The sequence below is a fragment of the Fundulus heteroclitus genome, chromosome 16, assembly GCF_011125445.2.
Source record: "Fundulus heteroclitus isolate FHET01 chromosome 16, MU-UCD_Fhet_4.1, whole genome shotgun sequence".
NCBI lineage: Eukaryota > Metazoa > Chordata > Actinopteri > Cyprinodontiformes > Fundulidae > Fundulus > Fundulus heteroclitus.
The window spans coordinates 15902037-15921440 of NC_046376.1; the positions used below are offsets into that span (position 1 = coordinate 15902037).

General features: G+C 40.5%; 1 protein-coding gene across 14 annotated transcripts; it reads left to right on the forward strand.

Moving 5' to 3' along the window:
• The first annotated feature begins 550 nt into the window (after window positions 1–550).
• On the forward strand, window positions 551–18565 carry elavl3 (ELAV like neuron-specific RNA binding protein 3). 14 transcript variants are annotated; one of them, XM_012878600.3, is made up of 8 exons: window positions 551–840; window positions 7133–7352; window positions 7458–7561; window positions 10172–10325; window positions 10417–10645; window positions 11088–11141; window positions 11637–11675; window positions 12446–18565. In XM_012878600.3, exons 1-8 carry the CDS (start codon window positions 832–834, stop codon window positions 12792–12794), a joined length of 1158 nt encoding a protein of 385 aa, XP_012734054.1. In that variant the 5' UTR covers window positions 551–831; the 3' UTR covers window positions 12795–18565. The 14 variants fall into 14 exon arrangements, with proteins under 14 accessions (XP_012734054.1, XP_012734059.1, XP_012734056.1 ...); XM_012878605.3 differs by having other exon boundaries at window positions 12467–18565; XM_012878602.3 differs by having other exon boundaries at window positions 10420–10645.
• The last annotated feature ends 839 nt before the right edge of the window (window positions 18566–19404 follow it).

Genomic DNA, 19404 nt, shown 5'->3' on the forward strand with positions numbered 1-19404 from the left:
AAGGTCCAAACGATGACTGATAGATAAAGAAAGGAGCTGTGCCAACGGAGGACTGAGTGCAAAATTTGCTGAAGGAGAAAGGAAAAAAGAAAGTCCGCTGCCTTTTGCTGCACCCATCTGTTTTGAAAGTGCAGGTGGAGTCCTATTCACTGTGCTCTGCATGTGTGTGAAGAGAGGGGGGCTGGAAAGAAAGGAAGGGCAGGGAGAAGGAGGGAGTGGAGAGATGGAAGGGCTGGGGTTGGAAGTAGGGAGAGAGGGGGAGGACTCTTGGTGATCTCTCCTGAAGGGGATAATGGGAGAGGAGCGCATAGCAATGGCTGCCATGTAGTACCCTCCCTGCACAATTAGCCAATCAGCAGCGCGCTCCGCAAACCAGGAGGACGCATAAAAGAAGAACATTGCAGCAGAGGCACAGAAGGAGACTGCGAGAGGAGCAAGGAATTACACACACACATACACACACAAAAAAACGGCAAAACCAGAACACCCTCCCCTGGACACACCCTGCTGAGGATCACTGCTTCTCTTTTTTTCTGAGCCATCGCCCACGCCACACGGAGAGAAGCTTCCTCCATCATCACCATCATCCAGAAGAGAACTCCTATTTTCTCATTTTCATCCTTGTAGAGGACACCAAAAATTCCGCAGGGCTGAGATCCTTTGGCGAAGACTGTATTTTTTTCCTTTTTTTATTTTTTTTTCTTTTACTTTTTGCTCCTAATATTACATAAAGGCCATATAATAATATAAAGGCCCAAGAGCGCAGAGAGAGACTTCCGCTTCAAGACCTGTGAAAAGAAGGACCTAGATTTCTTTCATTGTACGTCAAGAATGGTTACTGTACGTATATCTCTATTTTTCTTATTTTAGAGAGAGGGCAGTTGCATCATTGGGTCTTTTTGTATAGTATTTGTTTTGGATGCGCACATGTGATGCAGCCATTGATAGATTAATTCAACACAAATTCTCTCATTTTATACAACTCAGTCTAATTCCAGGCAAGGCTCGCCCCTTGTGCCCACATGCCGACACACGGAGGAGCTTTAGGATTATTGTTTATGTCCACCATGCCATGCCATATCATTCTGACGAGATTAACGATCGATATGTGCAGTTAGCAGTCTCACGCTGTGTGATGCGCCACACCGGCTGCTCTCCAGCCTGCAGACAGCCTCGGCGTTGGGGAAAAATGTTATCCTGCCATTTTAGATAGCTCTGGCTCTTTGCGTCGAAGGATTACATTCGTCCGTGGCTGCTGAAGCGCTACGTCTCGATATGCATGACTTAAACCACCAAGATTCAAGCTTTGCATTTGACTTTATGCCGGATCGTAGTAAGGGAGAGGGCGAAACGCAATGATGCTCCGAGTTTAGAGGGGGGGTGGGAGCGGCTTTCTTTGCCTGGTGCAGCTAAAGGATGCTGGAGATGGGGCTGTGAGACAAAACATGATGCCTCGGAGGCTGAGGGCCCATCCAACAGGGCGAAGGAAGGGGGGAGGGGGGTGGGGGGGAGTTCGAGTCATTCTAAGGAGGGGTAGGGGGGTGGGTTACACATCCGATCGCTTTGATTCAGACAAAGTCCAATTTCTTCAGAGTTCTGGTTGCGATGCAACCGAGTAAATGGGCCAGAAATCTCCGAGGCCGTCACGGCACCACTGAGGCTGCGCTCTCGGACATCACAATTTTAAAGCGCATTTCTCCAAGAACCACGGCGCTGCACATAGCCCACAAGATGGCCATGCCTGCGCTGCGCTTGTCTGATGAAAGGAGATGCGCTGATAGATTAGCTTTGCTGTGTGCGCCGACTGGCTGGATTGGGCGTGTCTCTGTTGGACCGGAGCATCAAACGAGGGCCTTGAAGCCTTAAACGACCTATTCTGCTTTGCCTCTCGACATGATCTACGGCTGAATGCACAAGGTTTATGAATGCAGACCAATTAAGACGAAACCCGTTTACATAGAATTACAGAAATAAATGATAATAAACAGGAAATCTAAACAGAGCACTAAAAAAACAAGTGTGAAAACACCAAAAATATTTTCATGAAAATAGTTGAATAGCATTTGAGTCGTATTCAACCGGTATAAAAAGCCTAGACAGTTTATTAAATGTCTAATTATAGTACACAAAATAAATTATTCACAACATAAAAGGCACACTTAAGACAAAGCTGCTCCCTGGATTACACACTTAAAAACGGGTAAATTGACTGGATAAATTCTCCTTATATGAAGCAATTATTATATTTTGTCTTTGTTGAAGTCCATTGTGACTTTCAGGCCTTTTCTATAGTGGCTGCATCTCCCCTCCACATGGTCCGCAGTCCCCCGTGCCTGTACCGCAGTGCCAAGCAAATAAAAGCGTTGAGTCAGACAACCTTTCCAAAGCACTTACACAATTCAAGGACAAGGACAGGCCAGACCATCACTGTAGAGCGTTTCTTTGATCTTATAAGGTAAAAGGAAAACTGTTCGCCCCATTCACTGAGACTACATGGAGCAAATTCACTGAGGTCGAGGGTATTTTTATTTTATTTTTATTTTTATTTTTTGTTCTTGTTTTTTGTGGTCGATTTTTAAAAGGAAGGGAAATAATGCAGAGTAGAAATATTATGAGAGGCCAAAAATGCATATAAGAAGAGATGTGCTTCTTGTATATCAGCATGTATGCAAAAATATATGACCCCTGCTCCTTTATCTTTTATTCTATATTCCTTCTAAAAACTTTTAATCACAGATAAGCATTTATTTTACAATAAAATAATCTGCTTTATTTTATGTCAGTATTGTGAAGACAGCTATCTATTTTATTGAGGCACAATTAAGTGTGAGACATTGAAATCTAAAAAAAAAAAAAAAATAAAATGAGGAAAAATACAAACATAAAGAGGGACACTATAAAGGCTTTTTCGATTAAGAATATTTGACCTATCTTTGCGTTTTTGACTTGGAGCTGGCAACTGTTACAATCATTGTTCCCGGAGAGTCCTGCAGCCCCTGGCCTCGACACAAAGCGCCACTGTTTACATTAATATTCATAGTGCTGCCATAGCCCTCTGCGAGAGGGAGAAGAGGAGGAACGGGTGGCTCTTTTGTTTGGCCGTTTCAATACGTTTATTCAGCAAATAGGCGCTCCGGTTTATGAATGCCAGCAGAGCTCAGCAGTCCTGGATTTAAAGCAGCGGATAAAAGAGTAGAAACCGAGAAATCAGTCGATTCATGAAATTGTTTAAACTGGTTTAAAATATTTGTGAAATGTATTAGGGTTTAGGCATTTGAAATGAAGAAAGATACGATTCAAATCGCCGTTTTTTTTGTCGTCTCACGGCCATCTGTGTCTTCAAAAGAGCCTGTCGGAAAGCCACTCCCTTTTCAGCACGCTGGATAGCGCCTCGCATGCTCCAAGGACTTGTGAGACAGATTTGTGTCCTGCAGCCTTTGACGTTGTCTGCTGTCATCTTATCAAAGCTGCCCATAACATCCAGGGATCTTTGCGATGTTTGAGGAATCTCTTATTTTGTCATCTGACCGGGTAGAGTCTCTGTTCATGGCTGACAAGAGCTGTGACTCCGGTCGTCCTGTTGTGTTGCATCTGCCACCATGATCCCTTAAACTGCAGAGAGTGTGGCTAATGCCCTTTTGTTTGGGATAATCCTATAATCTGTTATCTAGAAGGCTCATTTATACTTTACACTGGTACTCTGTTTTAGATTTTGTCTTCCACACCTAAAAATATAAAAATCTGTGCAGAATAGACCGGAGACTAGATTATATTTTTCATAAAAGAAAATTGATGGTCTTAAATACTTCATTATATCACATTATGTACAGCATTTAAGATTTTTTTTGGGGGGCTTTTTTTGCCCTTCAGTCAGATATTTTTGTTAACTCTAAAATACCTCATGCTATCAGATAATGTATATCTAACTCCCAAGGAAATAAACACTAAAAGCACATCATTATATTTCAGTTTGCAATTTAAACTGCAAAGGGCAAACTTTGTGAGGTACATGCTCTTTCTCTGTATATTACAGCCTCAAGTGCTCCCATGCATTTGGAGCAGAAATGATTTCAATGCATCAGAGGACAGAGACCACAAGACATACTTACATTAAGTCTTCCAACGCTTCTTTGTTTTGTAATTTAATTGTGCACAGTGTAGGTGGTGTGTGTGTGTTTGGCAAAGGGAGGCAGGGCCTCTGGTTTGCGTGCAAGTCTGGCTTCATCTGTTTGGTGGTGGAGGCAGAGCTCTTGTTGCGTGCAAGTCTGGGACCGTGTGTGGGCGAAGCTGATGTACTCCATTAAATATTAAGGGAGGTTTCACAGAACCCCTAAAATAGAAATAAAAACAACAGGCAGCGGGCCTCCCAAAGTGATGATAACAGCTGTGATTGAGATGTAAAACATGGAATTATTTGCTGTGTTTGTCCTTATCGGAGAAAGTAGATTAAATAAAAAGTGAGTGACATGCATCGACGTACTTAGGAAATTCTTAGTGATCTTGTTTATTTTCTACTTAAAAATCTCTGAATTAATTGATTGCACTGCTTGCATATTGACCTTTATGTAGCAATATATGCTTTTATAGGCTTTCTTATTGTACAGGCATTGAGTTACTGCAAATCCAGTGCCAGACTTATATACCACCTTAGATTAAAGCTTTTATCTGTTAAATGTATTCATATTTTCATGTTATTGCAAGTCATTTCTGTAAAATCCTACATTTTCTGCTGCTTGTGTCTGCCAGGCACAGTAGATATATGACTTATATAACCTCATACTGTTTGCTGGGAATGCTTGCTCTGCCTCTCTGAGGTTTTCCAGTTGGAGAGTCAAATTTGCCCCTAAAATGTCTTTTTCCTCCTTTGTTTCATATGGCCTTTGCTATTATTTGGACATATTTTGTTGCTTTTGTTTTCCTGCTACACCATAGTGTAATGCACTACTGCTGACTGAAAACAAGAAAACAGACTCTTTCTATCTAAATAATTTTTAAAATCATAATTTTAGGTCTTCTTTTAGCTTTACATCAAAACCTTTCCAGGGCGAGGTCTTGGCCACTCAACCTTTGTACATAGAGGTGGATCAGAACCATTTTATTTTCACACTGTCTCATCTGTCACAATGCTATACCTGCTGTCCCTCGTTTCAACAAAGACCTACACGATCAAAATATGGTGGACAATTGCCTAACTTGTGTGTCTGCTGCTAACAAGCTCAGGCAAATAGGCAGTAAAGTAAGGAAGTCTGTCAGGCGTTAGAAACAGTGTGGTCTTTGAGGGCCTGTAACCAGGGCAACCTGAGTCAAGGTGAGACTCAAAACAAGACAGATGGATGCAGAGTTGAGGGAAAAAGATTATATTAGAAGAACCTATTCACTAAAACAACATCAAACTGAACAAAAAAATATGATAAATAAATATTAATGATAAGAAGAAGAAGCAAAGCCAGAGTTTTATCAGATTTTAGCAGTTTACTAATGCCATGCATGGGGCGTGGAAATACAATACATGTACAAAAATGATGCCAATCCAGAATAATATATTCAGAGGGGTCTACCTTTTTTAATAAAACCTGTTAGGCGTCACATGCCAGGAGCAATGTTGTCTGGCCAAACTACAATATTTCTCCATCAAACTGGACTTTCTAAGACTAACATTAGGGAATAATTGTAAGACTTGATAATTAACTCCTTTACTAGTTGTTGGAATATAATTGCTCATTTACCTTTTTTACTGTAGACAAACGATAACTTATTCACGACCTACAGGAAGTTAAATATAGAGTTTGAGAAAAATGTTTACCCGACAGCACTAAGTTGTAACACAGAGTTGTAAACAACAAAGATAAAAAGAAAATGCAATAAGACTGAAACAATACAGTTGTATGAGGCCACATGTGTACCAACAAAGTTAGAAAACCTTTCTTTAATTAAGACTTTTTTTAAATGTAAAAACAAGCCAACAAAACAAAAACAAAAAGCTATATTGACACATCCTGACTTGCACGTTGACTAGGACTGTTTAAGTGGGTTTAAATTACAAAAATCAGATGTCAGACAACAAAACCAATCGTTGTACATAAGCAGTGAACACAAACAAATTCAACTGTGGATGAAAATAAAATAACTGATGATAGGTTTTGAACTGTTGTAGGTTTTCACTTTATATACCTAAAATTGAGCAATTTAAAAAAAATGCTAAAACTACAAACAATCTCTTCATGGATCTGTCTTATTCTTTAGCTTTTTTTCCTTTTTGATTATTTCATAAAAGTCTAGTTCTTCCTGAATAATAACAATAAGAATTCCGTTAAGTATCAATAACGCACACACACACACACACACACACACACACACACACACACACACACACAAACGTGTGCACGTTTGCTGTGACTGTATATGATATAATACACTGTAAATATTGATCTGATCTCAAAGAGCTTTGTGCCAAAGGGGAAAAAACTGGAGCAGGAAGTTTGTCTTTGTTGCTGTTTCCTGACATTCTGCATGGCTCTAATTAGATAACCTAGTGTGCATCAAAGCAAGACAAAATACTCCAGTATACACCAACCCATGCTTACTTTACAAAATGGGAAATGAAAGACCACAGGGCCTGGTAACAAAAACAGTTTTTTTTTTTTTTTTTTTTTTTTTAAAAAAGCATTTTAACTACTAATGATATTTCTTATTTATTGGAGCACTAAATCCATCCGACAGCTCCCTCGGTCTCTTGCCAGCCTCATAGTCACCATTCTGACTATCCGTCCCTGTGTAATGATGTAATGGTGTTTGACCCTGGAAGAGAGTAGGGGGATGGGGGGAGTAAGGAAAAGGGACTGTGACATCTGCAGGGCCAGAGGCAGGGAGCAGGAGAGCTGGAAAGATGGAGCAGAAGGGGGAAGGGAGGATGATAAATCAGACCTTGTCCACCTCCATTTTAGCAATGCTGATTCTTGACCTGCACTTCTGACTGTTAGAGAGTGGGCCGCCTCTGTGTGCTCTGCTGTGCATAGCCTCTATTAGCATATGTATCACTGGAAGTTAAATAATAGGACTGAGGCATATTTTATGGTTTAATTCTGATGAGTCTCTTTGTGAATAATTAATCTAATTCCACCCTCTCCCTCAGCAGATAATCAGCACCATGGAAACTCAGGTGTCCAACGGTCCAAGCGGAACCAGTCTGCCCAACGGCCCAGTCATTAGCACAAATGGCTCCACAGATGACAGCAAAACCAACTTGATTGTCAACTATCTGCCTCAGAACATGACCCAGGAAGAATTCAAAAGTTTGTTTGGTAGCATCGGAGAGATTGAGTCCTGCAAGCTTGTCAGAGACAAAATAACAGGTGGAAAATTGAACACGTGCTGAAAAATAAAATGCTAATCCCTACAGGTGGTTTTGTAAAAACAAAAAAAAATCAATATCATGTTTATTCTTTCCTTTTCTGCAGGTCAAAGTTTGGGATATGGTTTTGTAAACTATGTGGATCCAAACGATGCAGACAAGGCTATCAACACACTAAATGGTCTCAAATTGCAGACTAAAACAATCAAGGTGGGCAGAACTCTATTGTTTAAACAAAGAATCAATTTCAATTCGTTTTGGATTCTTGACAGCATGCCAGAGAAAAAGGAAGGAAGTGGAGATTTTGTCAAGGGGGTTGGTGAATGAGGTGGCAACGGATGTCTTAGTGGGAGGGGCAGAAAAACTGGTGGGGGGAGCGAGGAGGCAGAAGGGAGTGGTAGCATGAACAAAGAAAGAAAGAGAAAGGGTGAAAGGAGAGGGAGCGAGCGGAGGTCAGAAAGCAAGGGGCGGACAACATGCGGAGGGTTTTTGTGATGGAAATGCAATTAGGCAGCCTGACTGTGGCACACATGGGTCAGCGCAGGTTAGCCCATCTGCCTTCAATCTAGGCTAATTAGGGGGATTCTTTGTCCCAAAATCAGATGACGAAAAGAGAGGGGGGGTCATATTATTAAACTCTAATTTCAACCAATCCCAAACCTGATCAAAACAGACCAAAGGCTGAGACAAACTGCAGGACCTCCATCAGTGCAGTGGGCAGCAGGTGACGATCCAACAGATGTCCTGGCTTACGAGGTCAAACAATGAACTTTGGGTCAAAATATGGATGGAAATTGACTACGGCTATGGTTATTTCCAAGCAAAAAAAAACAACAAATCCCAAAATATTACTACAATAAACATTATGATCTTTTTCAAAGAGAAAAAGTGTTAAGAGCTTTTCTTGAACGTAAAAAAAAAAAGTAGCTGGTGTCAGTATTCTTATCTCTTCCAGATATTACAGAAAGCTTCAAAGGAAAGATGGAGGTGTGGGGGAGAGGGGGCCAGTGATGGAGGGGTCGAGAGCAGAATGTCAATGACAGGATTAGAGGCCATATGGGCTTGAGGCACCATCTGTACTGTGGAAGCGACAGGGAGAGGGTTAATTATAGGGCAGCCTCTGCTCCCCGAACAGAGCAGCTCCCCCCGCGACTCGTCCAGAACACCCTAATCACTAAACAGCACAACCCTCCTGCTCACACAGTCCCTCTGTGGACACAATGGATGCTGGTCCTTTGTGCTGATTTAGGAAATCAAAGCACCTGTATTCATCTGAACGATAACGTATTGACCATCTAACCAATATCGAAGAGTTTTAACAGTACAACACAAGTGCATAATCAGAGGATGCTTTCAAGGAAGTCTTGTATGTGTGTATGACTGAATGCTTGTAAGTTGTGAGAACTCTGGCAAGCCTTAAGGTGCAGTCACATTGTTTGCTCGGCTGGAGCTTTTCGTCCCCCCTGGGAGAATAGAAACAAAGAAAGGAGGCAGGATAAAGGCAGAGCAGACCAGCCTATCTCCAGCATCACTTGCTCTGTCTCATCCTCACACACAAACACGCCGCTCCTCACAAAGCACTGGGGTGGGTTATCTGTCCCTCAAACGTTCGCCTGTTTCCAGAAACAGAATTTTTTTTTTTAAAAATGCAAAATGTTACACTCTTGTAAAAAAAAAAAAAAAAATCACTTAGATGTATTTTTTTTATATATTGGAAAAAACACATTGAAATGAGACCGTGAACAAAAACCACGTGGGATAGGAACAGATGCGTCAAAAATGATGCCGCACTAATTAACTCACAGGAGAATTTTGGAAGAAAAAAAATATTAATGGAAGATGGTGTTTTTCAGTGCAAAGTAAAGAAGTCCCACGTGGTTATTAAGCAATGATTGGAACAGCTGTTAAATAGTGTGTCTTTGATGGGCTGATTGTACCTGAAAGTCATGTATTTTAGGCAAATAAGAAGCAGACAACTTGGTCTATAGAGGAGAGCACAAATCAATGGGATTCATACTTAAAACTAACATTCATATATTACAATGTAAAGGTTATTTCGACTGCCCAACACAAATATGTATACCCCTTGAACATTGATACATTTGAAACATAAACATCGGAAAAACTTGTGGGGGAGGATTTTATGGGACGGCCAACACATAGTTGTGCATATTTGAGAAAGTGAAAGGGAAATTATGCATGAGTTTTCAGATATTTTGGCATTTGTATGTGTGCAAACTCTTTTGGCTTCATTAGTAAATCTCAGTCTCAAAACACACCACATGGAGGTTTCTTATAGAAGTGATCAAACCATGATGACCATCGGACCGATTGACTGGACAGGTCAGATATCAGGTGTGAAAAGGTTTAAAGCAGAGCAAGGTCAGTAAAACAACATCTCTGAAAACCATGAAACACAGTGGTGGCAGCATTATGCTGCGGGTATGCTTTTCTGACAGGGACAAATAAGCTGGTCAGATGATTACAGGCTCTAAAAGACATGACAGGGGCAGATGTTCGCCTTCCTGCAGGAGCAGCCAGAGCTGCTGTTGACTGGCTTAGATCAAAGCATATCCAGCTGTAAAAATGGCCCAGTTATAATATTAATATTTATATGTAAATAACTTGACTGGCATTTCTTTTCTTTCCACTTTACATTGCTTCACTACTTTGTGCTGGGCCTGTTGGTCTAAATGCCAATAAAATCCATTAAAGGGTCTTTGTGACGTGACAAAACTCAAGGGCTGTGAATACGTTTACAAGACACTGTGTCCGCGATTCAAGGTCATCGCACGTCGTTGATTATTTCATCTGTTTTAGGTATCATATGCCAGGCCAAGCTCAGCTTCCATCCGCGACGCCAACCTTTATGTGAGCGGACTCCCCAAAACCATGAGCCAGAAAGACATGGAGCAGCTGTTCTCCCAGTATGGTCGCATCATCACATCCCGCATCCTCGTGGACCAAGTTACAGGTAAAGCCCGATGATACAACTCATCACTTCAAGCCAAGCGGACAGTGACACCAAGGTAGTCACGCCGATCCACTTCATTTTGTTTTCGGAGCAGGCATATCACGGGGAGTGGGCTTCATCCGGTTCGACAAGCGAAATGAGGCAGAGGAGGCCATCAAAGGACTGAACGGGCAGAAGCCCTTGGGAGCCGCCGAGCCAATCACCGTCAAGTTTGCCAACAACCCCAGCCAGAAGACAGGCCAGGCCTTACTGACGCAGCTGTACCAAACGGCTGCCCGCCGCTACACGGGGCCCCTGCACCACCAGACTCAGCGTTTCAGGTACTGAACCTACACCAACGTCACTCTGAAGCACCTCCCCACCCACCCGATCAGTCCGTTATTTACCAGTCTATTGTTGATTTCATTTCAAGAGCAGATTTCTGAGCTCAAGAAAGGGGTTTAGTGAGTCACTGTTGCAATGTTGTTAAAAGAGATGGACGACCTCTACAGTTTCCTCATTTTTAGACAGTACCTGTACCACAAAATGGCTCAGAGATGAAGCTGAACGTTTATGGAAGCGCAAAAGGTGATCTTCACCCAAACTATGCAAAAATCAAGACGTGTAAATTGTTTAAAGCAACTAAATTAATTTGCTTATAAAGGCTATAATTAATCTTATCCTTTAGGTCACTATCACTTAATCGGAAACATGGTATTTTTTTCCCTTCTCTTTCTCCTTCTCCTCCTCACACCTTTTCTCTGACTTTCTTTTAAACTGCAGTGTGATCCCTTCACTTGGAAAGGGACCAGATCCAAATAGCAGCTCAAACACAATGTAAGAAACTAGATTTTTCCAAGTACAACTAGAATAAAGTTAAATACATTATGGTTTGCATACTGCTTATAAGTATTAGATTTTGCAACAAAAAAAATTAAATCATTAGGTAAGGTTGTATTGATGTGGGTGATGTGCTAAATGACAAAAACAAAAAAAAAATGTATATATATTTTTTTTCAAGGAATCTCTCAAAATGAAACTATTGTGGGCTCCTCCCTTCCTTTGTTACTAGATGCAAATGTCTACTATGTTTGTGGATTAAAGCTAACAAATGATATTGTAACGTACAACAAATAATAAACATCACCAGGACTATATGACACATCATAACTTTGTTTTGGACGATTTGAGACTGCGTTGAAGCGAAGGATGCCCTCTGCAGGCCAGCTGACGAAGACGCTGCGCATTAACCATAAAAGCCCACCACTCCCATTCCTTGTAGATCTCATAACTAACCTCTGCATCCCCTTCACTCTCCCTTTTGCGTTGCAGACTCGACAATTTACTAAACGCCAGCTACGGAGTCAAGAGGTAAATGCCAAAAGGTGTATTTTCAAAAGCATTCATGCCAAAATAAAACCTTCAAACAAAGTGCCCGGAATACCAGATGCTGCTTTAATCTCAAAAGAAGCTGTAAAAATGGCCATCATTTTTTTTTTTTTTTTTTTAATGCCCACATGCACATATGTCCATTCTACAAAATCAGCGCAATCTGTAGCTCTCTAACAGCGGGGTATTCTGGCATGGCTTTGTTTAACCTTTTCGTTCTTTTGTTTGATTTTTCGTTTTTTTGGTTTTTAATCAAAAGGAATAATTTCTATGTATTTATTTCTGAACTAACATTGTTGGTTTCAGTTGCTTTAATGTCCCCTTTTTTTCACCAGCATGGACATACCAGATTCCGTTTGCGTCTCTTCTGTTTGCTCCAGTTTTTCCGTATGATTTTGATTCCAGTTTGCTTTTCATTCCTCTCTAGGTTTCTGTGTTTTGTTCAATGCTGTGATTTCAGTTGAACATCGTGATCCATGTGTTTAATTCTTCCAGAGGCTCTGGTCAGCAGAGAATTTTTTTTTTAAATAAATGCATATTGTGTGGGTGTCTTGTCTCAGGGCACTCAGTGTCATTATGTATAAAAGCAGGTAGTTTGGAGCCAGTGTGATGCCCACACATATTTATCTACTTGCTGTACAGCAGAGGGAGGATGGAGATGGGGATCCTCAGACGCCACAGATACCTAGCCATTAGACGATAATGTAAAGCACTGAATGCTGTGTGGAACTTCAGAATGACACCCATGGTAGTTCTCCTCCTCTCTTTCCCAGATTCTCACCCATCACCATTGACAGCATGACCAGTCTGGCCGGGGTCAACCTAACCGGCCCCACTGGAGCCGGCTGGTGCATCTTCGTCTACAACCTGTCCCCCGAAGCGGACGAGAGCGTCCTGTGGCAGCTCTTCGGGCCCTTTGGCGCCGTCACCAACGTCAAAGTCATCCGTGACTTCACCACCAACAAATGCAAGGGCTTTGGCTTCGTCACAATGACCAACTACGACGAGGCCGCCATGGCCATCGCCAGTCTAAACGGCTACCGCCTGGGCGACCGCGTGCTGCAGGTTTCCTTCAAAACCAGCAAGCAGCACAAGGCCTGAAGGAGAGGCCGCTAGTGCCAGCTGGTTCAACCTGCAGGAGGACGTACCTGCGCCATCACTCAACATGGGCCTGGACTGAGTCTCTCTGTCTTTCTCTCTCTCTCTCTGACATACGCTCACACAAAACCCAGAAAAACACAGACACGCAGATGCACATGAACATGCACACACGAACCACGCAGACATACCCGACGACAGATAAGTCAGAGTTTCAAACAAACACACTAGTGGAGTTCTTTCTTTTCTCTTTACACAACTTGCTAGTCTTTCCCTATATTTGCCTGGATTGAATTAGAAAGGATAGGTAGCTGGGTTTTTAATCTTGAAGGGGCGGGGGGCAATGGGGGAAGAGCTTTCTATTTAGGAGACAGTCTAACGAATGTGACAGAGAATGTGTACTGAGTGCTTTGATTGAATTCAGGCAAATAATGACAACTGACGAACAAAATTATCAACGAAAAAAAAAGAAAATATGTGCAATTTACCTAAACTCTTACCCCACCATCTCTCCCATTATCCTGCTGGAGGGGATGTAGTCACTTTTTTTACACTTGGGCATTTTAAATCAGTGATTTTTTTAGATCAAAGAAAATGAAACTAAAAACAGTGTTCTCTTATATACGTCTATTAAAATATTACTATATATTCAATATTTAAGGTGGTTATAATAGCCGAGTATGTAAGCATTTTCTAGAAACTTTGACTACTGTTTCCTGACCTGCGTTAGGTGGTGCCTCGCTTCAAGGCCTTTTTCTCTTATATATCAGAGCTTGTCGGCTCCGACCCAACATGATTTAGCGCGATAGTCGATGAAAATAGCAGTTCAAAGGCCATCACTTCGATCCACAAAGTCTCACAGGAACTATCACAATAGAACAGTAACGTATCACAGAAACACAGATCAGTTATAGAAAGATTTACACATATTTAGTCCTCTGAAGCTGTATTTTCTTTTGTCTTAATCTCAACCGCACGATACGTTGAATACAGGCAGACCGTCTGTGAACTTCGAGCAGAGCAGCAGCGCTCCCATGGTGACGACGTTCATTAGTAATTCTCTGCTGGGCGAGAGAGTGATGAGTGTGAGGGGAAAAACTGTTTCATCATCACACAGCTGCCACAAAAAGGAAAAATACTGGTGTTTTTTTTACTCTTTGGCCGACTTGCAAAAGAAGTTTTCTTGCGTCGAAGGTCGTTGTGTGTTCCGCAATGCCTTCCTACCAACCTTTTGCAGCTAAGAGAAAATGCAAACACAAAGCCACTGACAGGCAGGTTTGTTTCGTTACACCTGGATGTTTCCGCTCTTAGCATAGTTAGAAGAAAAACAAGAGCACGCTTGAAGCAGCACATCTTCTATAGTCATGTGAGGCCCGCAAAGAGGCAAAACCGTGAGATTCACTAGTATTTTTCCTGTTTCTTAAAGATAAAAGCTGCTTTTCTGTTGTTGAAACTGAACCTACACAGATTGGACTACTGACAACTGACAAGAGTCATATATGAACACATATCCATTAAGCCGAAAGACTACCTTCTTTAGCCTTTTTAAGTGGAAAAAGTGACATGTTTCTTTCCGTCAAAGCCAGTCTCGTCTTCTTAAAGCTTCCTGGTAACTAAACTCTGAAACGTGACGGTACATCAACCTCGCGATGAAGTGTCATAGTTGCACTTTTGATCACAAAATAGCATTTACCAAGTTTCTTCAGATCAGTTCGGTGCAACAACAAAAATAGCTGGTGATTAAAATATCCCCAACCCAGGAGCATTGGGATTATTTATGGCACCCTTGATGAAACAATAAGGCCCAGCCCGTCTCGTCGAAGTGTCTGCTGCAGCCCAGATTTTTGATGTACCATGTGGAGAGCGAGTGTCTTTTAATATCGAGACACAGGCGCAAGACGATGCGTTAAATAAGGTCAGCTATATTCAAGTCATTTTTGCTTTTCTAAGTGACGCTGTGTTAGCCAAAGAGGACGGTCTCTTTGAAAAGGATTACATTAGAGATAATCTATTTTTATACATACAAAGGAACAAGACCTTGTGCTGAATTTTTACAGATTCTTAAGCTTGGAAAAAAAAATAAATTGGGACATCGCGTGGCTTTGTTCAAAACCCTCTGATCTTTGCAGAGCAAGAGGGAAGAAGCCCGCGATGTATGGGTGGGGATCTGGGGAAGGGGCGAAGGAACCACGCATCTCACACGAACCTAACCGTTTGAAAATAGACCTGGCGAACACAAATCTGACCCAAAAGCAGGTACATTTATACAGCCAGGCCACAACCAGACAGACATCTGTATTTCCGAGTGATTAGACGCACTCAGCATCTCTTGTCTTGAAATTGTGTATAGTGTTGCTTCAACAACGGAAGTTCTTTGACCTGAAAATCCCAGACAGAGCTGCAGTGAGATTGGCTTGCTGCCCAGCTCTAAAACTGAAGAAGCTGCTTGCAGATTGACAACAAAAAAAAGATTCAAAAAGTGCTGGTGATTCACATTGAAAATCCTTACGATGAGATAGATTAGATTTTTGCCAAAGAATTGCTTCGCAAGTCAGTACTAAGAAGGATAAACTTTCTATGATATCCCCACATAACTGCTGTAAAAATCTATGTTATTTGTTGAGTGAGGACCCTCGATAATTTGAGTTGGAATTAATTTTGAACATATATTGTAAGTTGCGCATATCAATTTCCATCTCTGAATTAAAACAACACCATACTAAACGCTAACATCGACTACATTTGCACACATATCATGCAGTATGAAAAAGGCATTTATTAAAAAAAAAAAGGGATGACTCAACTTACCTTGTGACCAAGGCAAAAGAAAAAACACATCCACCTATTTCCCCTGACATTCAAATCACCCGTTTTATCTTTATCTTTTAGAACATTGCAAATACTTTTCGCTGACTTTTGTTTTTGTTTTATTTGATCTGACTCATACTGTTTCTGCCCCACAATGTTGATTGATGTTGTCCACAGCTAATCACATAAAGGTCTAATCTAGCTCATTAGGTTCTTGCAAGTGATAGCATATTAAGTTTGAGCACGTGATGAGGCCAGTGATAGATATTAAAGCAAAAAAACAGGCCACGCTGAACCGCAGCATGGGCGGATCTACGGGGTGGGGCAGGGGGGGCAAATGCTTCCATGCTGTAGAACCTTACCACCACAGCTGACCCCTAACTTTTATTTCTTCAAAAATCACACTTTTAAAATCTAATTGCTTGTTTGTCCAAAAACCTCTTATCTTTATTGTTTTATATTTCAAATGAAATATAAAATCGGCAAAATTGTATTATCGTAAATATGGCTTCAAGTCCCATTAAAAAACTTAGCTATGGTTCTGCATCAAACACTGTTTGCTTCCCGCTCCGTGCCGATGTGACACAGGCGCATTTTTATGCAACCCAGCAGAGTGGGGTCACTGGGTATGATTTGTGGGAGCATTAGCATATTTCCCTAGTTAGTTTTGCTTACAATAAATGCGTCATGAGGAGTTTTGATGTGAAAAAAATTAGGGGGGCTGCTACTTCGGGGTCTGAAGTTTAACTGAAAGTTCCATATGATCAATATCACAGCAATGAGACCGTATCATTAAACCACGATACATCTTCACTGTCAGAGTTGGAAAACAACAAATAAGCTACAATGAGAACAAGACGTCTATATATAGTCACTGCTTGTGGGACTTTTGTGAATGTGACAAATCATTTCTGGTTTCATATTGGGGATTATCACATACTTCACTGAGGAGGTCGGGAATTGCCACTGTCCCCCCCCTCCCCCCTACCTCCCACCCAATACAAAAATTTCTAGATCCGCCACTGAACTGCAGCCATGTTAAAGTCCAAAAATGACCTCCCAATCCGGGTCCATGTGGAGACCTACACCTGATGTTTGGCAGAGAGCCGAGGACTATGGCAGGAAACAGTACTACACTGCTTGAGCAACAACAATAATCGTTTTAAAAAAGACAAAAAAACTTTCCTATGGAACAGTAAGTGCAATGTGCTTTGTTTTTATATTGACTGAGAACAAATGATATATATTTTTAAAAAAAGAAAAAGAAACGTCACACTGAAAAGGTTTGCGGAAAAGCAAGAAGAGCAACTGTTCAGGCGAAAGCGATTAAATCGAACAGACGCGTTACCGAATCAGACAAAGAATGAGAGCTCTGCTCTTCAAATCGTTCCACGATCACTTCCTCGGTCCCTATTTCGTGCTCTGTCCACGCAAGCTCAAAACTGCATATTTGGCTGACTTTGACAGAGCTCTTCTCAATGACTTTGAAAGGAAAATTGTCTAACAGAACATGAGTTTTAGCCCACGTCAATTTCAACTATCATTTTCTTGTAATTTCTTGATTTTATTTACATATCAGGACTCACTTGTTAACTTGGTGTATTTGTGTTGTTGATGTTGCCATAGAGAACACACATGGGTCGAAGATTACGTTTTGGTTGCATCAATTGGGAACACTTTGTTATTTTTCTTCCATTTTATTAGTTGCAGTTTTCTACAGTGTATGCAGATTTTAGACTTAGTTAGATTTCTTTTGTTTCAATCAAACTGTGTTCAATTGTGTTTGTAAAGTCTGTGGTAGCTTTTGTTGCAACATAAAAATAATTTAAACTGAAAAAATTCAAAATAGCGCCAACAAACTTGTATTATTTGGGCGACTTTAAGCTTGTAGTTTTAACTTATTGTTAACTTAAAAACTATTTATTATGATTATTATTATTATTATTGCCTCGTATAAAGTATGTTTTGTGTATATTTATGGTTTATTTCATTATATTTGCAAGTTTAAAAGATTTTAAGTTTGCCAAAATTGTGGTTACACCATTTTGTTTCTTAAAAAGGGGGACAAATAGAAAAACAGCTTTAGAAGTACGATTTGGAAACGTTCTCCATAGTCAAAGAATGCACTGCTATATTTAACTAATTGAAGTGTATAAACATACATGCTGTGTGCTAGATGTTATGCCTTTACTGCCTGTGTTCTGTTTGTCTTGTTAAATGAAAATCTTTTAATTATTTAACCTAATCACAGTCTTGTTTTTTCCAACCACTCTGTGAACCCCTGAGAGATGAAGGTGCCCCCCCCTTTGGTGAGGCTTCGGCCCACTTCAGGGGGAAAGATTCGTTTGATTTGCTCAAAAGATGCTTTCCTGTTTTGATGATGGGCTGAATTTATCTAAATTAAGCTGAAGCATCTGAATCTGCCAAATAAATGTGCTTGTGACGCCACATGTATCAATTTTAATATCAATTTGTGCTATTCAGACTGTCACAAAGTCAGCAAAGACCTCTGGGGAAAATATCACAGAGCTCCAACTAGCTACAGGAAGGTATTCTTGGGGGTCTCTAGAGTAGCAAAGGGGTGAGTGGTCTTTCTGTTTCTCAACTGTATTTTGTGTCTATTTATTTAGAAGAGGGGACGCAGTAACTTAGTGATGTTTTTCTTACCTTTTCCTGGAATGGTAGAACAAATCAAAAGGTAAAAACGATCAAATAGTTTTGTCGACAGCAACGTCGACAGAAAAAAAAAAACTTTAAAAAAAATATACAAAATCTCATACTTCCAAACATGACCAAATGAACAATGTCAAATTTAAACAAAGATAAAAAATAAACCGTTCAGTTTAGACTAGGATATTTATTACTGGGATTTCAGCTGAAGACGCTTGAAGACTTTTTTCATGGAATTGTTTAATTATTTGTACTTTACATGCCAGAAAAAAATAAAATGAAAGTTACAAATAAAAGTGGTTCGGGTTTGTGTGTTTTGCTTTGTTTTATTTTGTCAAAAGTCATAACAAAAAGTACAATTTTTATTTCACCCACCTGTATTCAGATTTGGATTGGAGTGTTTTTCAGCATCACCCGAAGGTATTGGGCCAAACTGACTGGTATTTACAACTTTTCATAATTTCATCTACTTTGATTTATTTATTTATTTTAAATGGTGCCATTGAAAAAAGAAGTAACCCCAGATCATGACGCTGCCACCACCATGTTTCATTGCAAAAAAAAAAATATTTTTGATTATGTGCAGTGTTGTTAATGTGTCAAACGTAATGGCGTAAAAAAAAAAATTTGTTTAAATTTTTTGGCTCAATATGTTAATTCAATTAATCCTAATTCAATGTCAAAGACACTCTGAGTAAAGACAGAATGCAGTTTTTTTAATTATTATTTCATGCATCAAAGAGTAAAAAAAGCCATCTAAACCAAGCTGGCTCCATATGAAGAATTACTGCACGCATTGAATCATGACTTAACTGATTACGCACATTTTCTGGTGAAGTTGCAATAGCTGTACCCAGGCCTGATTACTGCCAGGCCTGCAGAAACAAAAAATCTATTTAGAAGAAACCTGTCTGTCCACATGAAGTGAGCTAATCCGTTCTCAAAATGCAGCACATCATGGCTCGGGACTGCAGAAAACCAAAAGGAAAGCCATTACCCACAAATATAGAAAACAGGAACAGATGTGGCCTATCGTTGTTACTTCAACAGTGTAGCAACAACTTATCCAGGTCACAGAAGAACCCAGAAAATGGAAAATGTTAATGATTCAACAATAAGAAACAAGCAACAATTG

What these genes read in the sequence shown, in the direction of transcription:
- elavl3 (XM_012878600.3), top strand. An exon ending in TGCAGACTAAAACAATCAAG is followed by an intron (nt 7,562 to 10,171) that starts GTGGGCAGAACT and finishes CATCTGTTTTAG; the next exon opens with GTATCATATGCCAGGCCAAG. An exon ending in CACCAGACTCAGCGTTTCAG is followed by an intron (nt 10,646 to 11,087) that starts GTACTGAACCTA and finishes TTTAAACTGCAG; the next exon opens with TGTGATCCCTTCACTTGGAA.